This window comes from Salvia hispanica, chromosome 3, assembly GCF_029641045.1.
Source record: "Salvia hispanica isolate PSC_SH4W2 chromosome 3, Shi_PSC_v1, whole genome shotgun sequence".
Classification (NCBI taxonomy): Eukaryota; Viridiplantae; Streptophyta; class Magnoliopsida; order Lamiales; family Lamiaceae; genus Salvia; species Salvia hispanica.
The window spans coordinates 20,758,356-20,766,169 of NC_142694.1; the positions used below are offsets into that span (position 1 = coordinate 20,758,356).

At 32.7% G+C, this 7,814-nt stretch overlaps 2 protein-coding genes across 4 annotated transcripts; one reads left to right on the forward strand and one right to left on the reverse strand.

Moving 5' to 3' along the window:
* Positions 1-296: 296 nt before the first annotated feature.
* On the forward strand, positions 297-3,192 carry LOC125209502 (GDSL esterase/lipase At1g29670-like). Its single transcript, XM_089066435.1, has 5 exons — positions 297-450; positions 516-640; positions 1,982-2,227; positions 2,640-2,871; positions 2,984-3,192. The coding sequence occupies exons 1-5, from the start codon at positions 297-299 to the stop codon at positions 3,190-3,192; spliced, it is 966 nt and encodes a 321-aa protein (XP_088922561.1).
* Positions 3,193-3,332: 140 nt separating this feature from the next.
* On the reverse strand, positions 3,333-7,814 carry LOC125215491 (floral homeotic protein AGAMOUS-like). 3 transcript variants are annotated; one of them, XM_048116917.2, is made up of 9 exons: positions 7,660-7,813; positions 7,216-7,451; positions 4,717-4,798; positions 4,464-4,525; positions 4,278-4,377; positions 4,151-4,192; positions 3,883-3,924; positions 3,658-3,806; positions 3,333-3,557 (listed from the first exon to the last, which is right to left on the reverse strand). In XM_048116917.2, the coding sequence occupies exons 2-9, from the start codon at positions 7,443-7,445 to the stop codon at positions 3,554-3,556; spliced, it is 711 nt and encodes a 236-aa protein (XP_047972874.1). In that variant the 5' UTR covers positions 7,446-7,451; positions 7,660-7,813; the 3' UTR covers positions 3,333-3,553. The 3 variants fall into 3 exon arrangements, with proteins under 3 accessions (XP_047972874.1, XP_047972875.1, XP_047972873.2); XM_048116918.2 differs by lacking the exon at positions 3,333-3,557 and having other exon boundaries at positions 3,654-3,806; positions 7,660-7,814; XM_048116916.2 differs by lacking the exons at positions 3,333-3,557; positions 7,660-7,813 and having other exon boundaries at positions 3,654-3,806; positions 3,883-3,927; positions 7,216-7,490.

Below are 7,814 nucleotides of genomic sequence, written 5' to 3' on the forward strand. Positions count from 1 at the left end.
AAGCTCAAAAATAAAAAGGTCTCTATTGATATGGAGTAGATAGTGTACATTTTAACTGCAATGCCACTCGGGTAATAGGAGTAAAATTTAATATAGTTGCCTAATTTTAAACTTGATAATTTAATGTGATCCAATCTGTACAGACTGGTTTAAGCTGTTAGAAGGTTCTCTATTCCACTCAATGCATATAATTATAAATAAACATCTTTACATTTAGCTTGAAAGTGGACTGTCTAATTCTTCAAAAAATGGTTACAAAATCATTTCTTTGTTCTATGTTAGTTATATTTTGTATCATGAAACCCAATGTGGGGCAACAAGTTCCTTGTATGTTTAATAACAATGATCTTTTGACATTGGCCAAATGCAACTATTTACCTTACGGAGTTGATTATCCACAAGGGCCGACCGGCCGGTTCTGTAATGGCAAAAATATCCCCGATTTTCTAGGTATGTGTTCGTCACTCACCAACTATATTGTAGTTCTATAAATTACTAGTGTACGTTTTTTCAATTGGAGTTTTTGGGTTTCGAGAAGGCTATTCCGCCATTTGCAACCGCAAATGGAAGCGAGATTCTCAAAGGCGTCAACTATGCATCGGGCGGAGGCGGAATTCTTGACTACACCGGAATATTGCAGGTATGTTGCTTACTCTAACATTGGAGGTCGTGTATGATTTTTAATTCCATGGTTAACAACAAAAAATTACCAACTTTTGGTCAATTCACATTTTTATCATCAACTTTAAATATGACAAACAAATACACCAACTTTGTACTTGTACTACATTTACCAAGATTTATTTTTTTTGAATAAATGATCCTATGTGGCGATTGGGATGTCTACCATCTCACCACACGATTTATAGGATGAACTTATAATGTTGTAAAAATACAAACTTTAAATGTGGTAAAAAAATTCACCTAACTTATGGGTGATTATGTTTGTATCACCTTAAATTACATGAAGTTTGAATGCGGTCAAAAAATACCCCTACTAGCAATATGGTTAAAAAACAGACTCTTTTTAATTGGTGTCACCTTAAAAATACTAAATAATTTAAAATGTCTTCTTGTTTTTTGGAGATCAATATGTACTATAATCACATATTCATGGCAATACCAATAATATCATCCAACTTTAGCCATGAATTTCAATATCTACAAATATTAAAGTGTGTGATTATAGTACATGAACCATCAAATTTTAGCGATGAATTTTAAAATTATTGGATTTCCATGAATACGTGATTATAGTACAGATTGTAGATGTCCAAAAAACAAGAATGATTTTTTTTTAATTGTTTAGTAGTATTTTTTTTTTACCAATTTCAAACTTCATATATGTATATTTTAGGTGCTACAAACAAAATCATCCAAAAGTGAGCTATATTTTTAGACCACATCAAAGTTTGTGTATTTTTTAAAACATTATAAATTCATCCTATAAACTACGTGGAATCGACGGTAAGATGACTTAGATATCTCGGTTACCATATAGGATTAATTTTGCCGGAAAATTTAATCGTGGTAAATTTACAAGAAGTTTTAAGGTGTGTGTACTTTTTTGAACATATTTAAACCTTGATAAAAACCTGAATTGACCAAAAGATGGTGGAGTACTTTTTTGGCTTCTAACCCATTATATATCGATGCAATTGTTTAATTCATATGCATGGCTTCTAACCCATTATATACTTTTGATAAATAAAAATTTCCCTACAAATTTATAAGCTTGCCTCATGGATTGTGTTAATTAATACTCCTACTCATAATTAATTCTTAATCTAAATCAATGTTGTTTTCCCTAAGAATAAATTAGTCGAGAAACTATATATATTCTGAAAATAGAAATATATAAATTAGGATATTTTATGTTTATGTATATTTATCTTTTCATAAAATGGTATATTTAGCATTAATGTTAATGTGATAATTTTTATTCTCATTGCCACAATTTGTTTTTTTTTTTTTGTAATAGGGTGATCGGATAGGTATGAAGAGACAATTACATAATCATGGAGTGACAATTTCGAAAACCAACCGTTTGTTGGGAAATGAAACAAAAGGTAGAGAGCATTTGAAGAAATGCTTGTATGTGGTGAACATGGGCTCCAACGAGTATGTCAACAACTACTTGTTATCACCACTTTACCTAACTAGCCTTTTCCAAACTCCACAACAATTTGCAGAAACAGTCATCAATCACTACTCTCAACAACTTAAGGTTAGTGTGAGGAATGTATTTGATTATGTAATGCAGCCAGAATGACTCGAAATTCACACGGTGCTTGCGAATCGAATTGGGGAATCAAAGTCATAGCCACGCCATGATGCACGATCGATGGATTTCAGCATCAATTGATGCATAATCGTACAAAAATGACTAAACTGGTGTGTAATCACAGAATTAAACCTTCTTGGAAACATAAATAATTTTATTGATAAAAAAATGTATTCCAAAATGATGTCAGATGACTTAAATCCATCACACATCATGGCATTGAGAATTGAGATGGCTTTGATTCCTCAACTTGATTCACAAGCACCGTGAGAATTTTAAGTCAATCAGACACAAAAAAATGTTTAATTCAGCGCCATCGGCATGTAATTATTTTACTAGTGGTTTGTTTTGGCAGAGCTTGTACAACTATGGAGCAAGGAAAATAGCTGTTTATGGGTTGGCTCCACTTGGTTGTATACCAAAAAATTTGTATAAAATTGTAAGCAACGGATCAATTTGCAACAACACCATTAATGAAATCGTGCAGCCCTTCAACAACCGGTTGAAGCCACTCATCGACTCCTTGAATGCCGATCTCCACGGCTCGCATTTTACCATGATCAATTTTACTAGTCTTATTACACAAGGCCACAATTCAGCACTACTTAACTTATTTATAGTATTTTTTTAATTAACTATTATAACAACTAGTACCTAAATTTTTTTACGTGTGACTTATCTTATGCTGTATTTTTGCAGGCATTAAATTTACAAATGCTTCTTGCTGCACGGTATCAAAAATAAGTAACGCTAGAGAAGAAATATGCAGCAATAGAAATGACTATTTTTTTTGGGATAATTATCATCTCACCGAAATCGGAAATCGAGCTGCAGCTGCGAGATCCTACCGTGCGGAGCTGCCCTCCGATGCTTACCCTTTCGACATTCGTAGCCTCGTTCATCAATAATTTCTTTTACTATTTTGTGTTTCCGTAATTTGAAATGATTTTTGTATTGAATGGTCATTGCTTTATTTTATAAAATAAACGATTCGGATATAATTTATTGGTGAGATATGCTGGATGGTAGTAGTAATAAAAACAATACAAACATCAAATATACATTATTAATTAAGTAGTAGTAGTAGTAATTAGTTAAGCATTGTCAAATATTTATAGGTCACAAATACATATATGAACTAAATTTTAAGCCTCAACAAACAAGAATACAACATTAACATAAAGTTAATCAACCAACAATATAAGTATAACAACGAGTTTTTGAATCGATGAAGCTCACTTGCCACGACAGAACAGCCTCCACATAAGGTTAGCTGTTAATTCCACAACAAAAAATAAATATGATAATTTTAGTAATTAATGTTACAATAATTTTAGTAACTAATATTGGTAATGGTAGGAGAGGCTGCTTACACTAATTGCAGAGAAGTCTGGTCTTGCCTATGGTAATCATCGGAGGGTTGGAGATAGTCGAACGGCTGAGATTGAACGAGGCTGTGATACTGATCGGAACTCCCGGGCATCAAGTTCATGTGCTGCTGCCCTCTCTCAGTTTCAGCTATCTATTTTAACAACACACACTCATTAATAATTCATTCAAATTGTGAAAAATTAATGCAGAGAAATAGACAGACATACCTTTGCTCGAAGGTATTGATTGTTTTGATGTAAGTCAATCTCCTGCTGCCAATATAATTTAGTAAATATAATCAGACACAAAAATTGTTCTAATAAATAAGATCAAAACATAGAAAAAATACAATTCACTTCATAATTAAAATGTTACTGATTTATCTACATACTTACCCTTATAGTATGTTTTATATTGTATATAAAATACAATCAAAACATATATATAAAATACTATATGGTGACTTCATAATTAAAATGATACTGACATACTTACCCTCTTTTGCATGTACTCAATTTCAGCAAAGAGAAGCTCATTCTGCAGTAAGCCACAAATAGAATTAAAAATACTACTAAATGAAAGAACTTTAATTGGTTGAAATTATTATTATTAATTCTTGTACCTTCTTGGATCTGATTTTGCCAATTGCTCTCTCCACTTTAGTCTCCAAATTCTTGAGCTCCCTCAAATTCAAAGCACCTAAACACTCACCAACCATGTTCCTGTTCCAAATTAACAGAAACAATATCAATTGAGGCAGTTTTACGAGAAGAAATATATATAAAACACATAAATTGAGAAATGTTACCTATTATTGTTCTGCAAATTACTGATTTGTGCACGGAGCTTTGAAGACTCTTGCTGGTAATACTGAAACAAGCATAGGTGAAAATGGGGGGATAAATAAATCTTACTATCATAATTTTGAAAAAAAATAATAGGAACAAAATGAATCATATCTTATGTAAATTACATTATTACAATATTATCTTAAAATTAGAACAAAAACGTGCTTAAAATCACAGATAATGAACAAATTGACAAAAATAATCAAGTTGTACCTGAGTGTTAGCTTCAGAAATAGAGCCACTACTGGAGGAATCTGAGGATGCTTTCTTGTACCTCTCAATTGTTGCTTTAACGCTGCATTCATTTATTATTCTAATTTTAGTCCTCTTATTATCATAAAAAATTGTTCATGTATTGTAACTACTTTGATGTGTATAAGGCCAATTGTGACTAGGATGGAGAAAAATACCGCAATGTCGGACTTATCGAACTGAAAAATATAAAAAATATTGAATTTTAAGTATAGCGTGCTTTTCGATACGGTACAATATCTTACTAGAAAAACTATTCATGAACGCTTTCCTACTAATGACCTGATAACGTGACATTGAAATTAAATCAAATAACTGTAAAAATTAATTAAAAAAGGAGGAGAATACAGATAACATGTAGTTAAAGCATTGTTAATATATAATGAGATTCATCATATTAAAGAGAAACTTGTGCAAAATAAAAGGCCTAATTTTTGTGGTCGATTCGAAATGAAAAGCATGCTATTCCATCTGTCTCAAGGAAAATGACCCTTTTCTTGGACAATATAGGTTTTTATGCAATTTAATTTTATGTGTTGAGTGGAAATAATAAAATAAGAAATGTGTAATAAAGTAGAGATAAATGTGTTATCATTTTAATAATAAGTTATGTTGATTGAGATAAATAAAAAAAGGAAAGTGGATTATCAATGAGATTGAACTGAGTATTTGAAATCAGGCATATACCCATTCTTATCTGAAAATACGATAGTGTAACTTTTTTTTTTTATCAAATTTAATGTTGTCCATTCAAGACGTCTAATTGACATGATCTAATATAATCAAATTAAATTCAGGTGTTAAAAAAACACCAAAAGCTCCTGAATTTCTTAGTCTCTGCTACCTTAACATCCTCGAGGCAGTGATTGGCTGTCCATGCCAAGCTGGAAAAATGTCGCAGCATGATTGGCCCAAATTTCTAGGTCTCAAACTAGGCAGTAATTCACCCATCTTTTACCACGGTCAATACTATTAACCCATAATCCCTTTCCATTCCCCAACGGTTAATACTATTAACCCTCACCTTTTTCAACCGTCAATTTTGTAAAATCCAAAAAACCTCAGAATCTCAGAACACTCCCATTGGTTGGGCAATGCCCGTACTTCCCTCTGCTCTGAACCCTGACTCTCTCTTTTAAAGAAACTTAAATTTTGAAGAAAGATTAAATTTTTAAGAGAAAATGAAAATTGGTTTCCGGAAATGGAAACTTGTGAGATGCTGCGGAATTAAAGATGCTATAATGAGATGACAAAAAAATGAAGCGAGTTTTCATTGGTTTTGAATTTGCTTTCTCCACTGAATACCTTCTTGTTTTAGCTTTCAAGAACTTTAATGCTTTGTGAAAGCATCAAAATGACTTGACACACACACGCAAATTGGATTTTGAAATCTTCCCAAGAAACACACAACCTTCTGATTCCTGTGTGTATGAGAGATTTAATTTGATAAGATGTGTAATGATGGATTGTTTTGTTGTCAAAAACTCAAGAATTTTGGTGTGTCATTAACATTAAAGAATCGGGATTAATAGACTTGAAACTAAGTGGAAAAGAAAAATGAAAAAAAATTGAATCTTGATTGATGGGCTCTGAGGATTTGGAAGAAACGTAGATCTAAATAAGTTGAAAAAGATCGAATTTTTATTTGGGTTTTGGGATCTGAGATAGGCCAGCCCTAACCCTAATTAGGGCAGCTTTTGGTGTAGTAGTTGATTTCAGAGGTGATATTTGAGAAAATAGTTTGAAATAGAATAGAGATCAGTTCACTTCAATAAACATCAAATAAAACAAAGTAATTAAGGTCTTCAATTTAGGGAAATTTACACCTTTCTTGCATAGCTCTTGATGCTATGCAGACTAATCAGAGCTTAACTTGACTCTACGTGTGTGTTCAAGAGAGAGAGAGAGAGAAAATTTCATTCAAAGAACTTTACTAACACATGAGAGGGAGAGAGGGAGAGAAAGATGAGGAAGATGAGAATGTGGCCATTTTCTTGGTTAGAAAAGCAGGAAGCTGGTGTTTTCTCCCACCATGGACACAAAAAAGAGAGATCTTTGCACTAACCAAAACATGGGCTAATTGGGATCATCACAAAAAGAGGAAACCCACATAAAGCCACAGTGAAAGTTGAAACAAAAACACAAAATTGGGAAAATCAGAAAGCCATCCAAAATCCATAATCTATCTCAAGCAAAAATCTTCACTGTAAAAGGCCTCATGTCCTTCATCTCACAATCCTTTCCTAATTTTCTCACACACTGTCTCAAAACAGACCAATCAACCCACAATTTCATTTCAAACCACAACTATTTAGTACCCTTTTTAGATGTACAAAACTAAAACATCTCAAACAAAACCTTCTTGCCCTAGATCCTCCTATACTAAGATTTTCAAACAAGTTTAGTTTTCTCTCAAGATCCCTTTTTTTATGTTCAATAGATATAAGGATCAATCCATACCTGTTATTGGCATACTCATAGAGTCTCCCTCTGGTTGAGAAAACAATTAGTGCAACCTCAGCATCACAAAGCACAGACAATTCATAGGCCTTCTTGAGCAATCCATTTCTCCTCTTGCAGAAGGTAACCTGCCGATTTGTCGTGTTTTCGATCCGCTTGATCTCGATCTTTCCCCTCCCAATCTTCCTCTCAGCTGACATCTCCCTTGATTGATCACTCTGGAGCTCCATTTCCAGCTGCAAGATTAAAAAAATCAGCATATGAATATATATACATGAACCTTCCTTCTTTATTTTTTTACCCCTTTTTAACATTTTGCTTGAGGCCAAGATCAAGAATAAAGATAAAGATATCAAAGAACTGCATTTCACACAAAAGGGCATATTAAAGATTCAATTTTTCTCAAGCCCATGATATTTATTTTGCAAGAATGGAAATTTGTACCTTAGTGGGGAGGAGTATTGAGAAAAAAAAGGTTGAATTTTTCTGTGTTTTGAGCTTTTGATTCTCTCAAATGTGCAAGAGAGATGCAGAAAATGGTTGTTTCCACTAGCTGTTGTGTGTATTTATAAAACAAGAAAATGACCTTTGTTTTGATG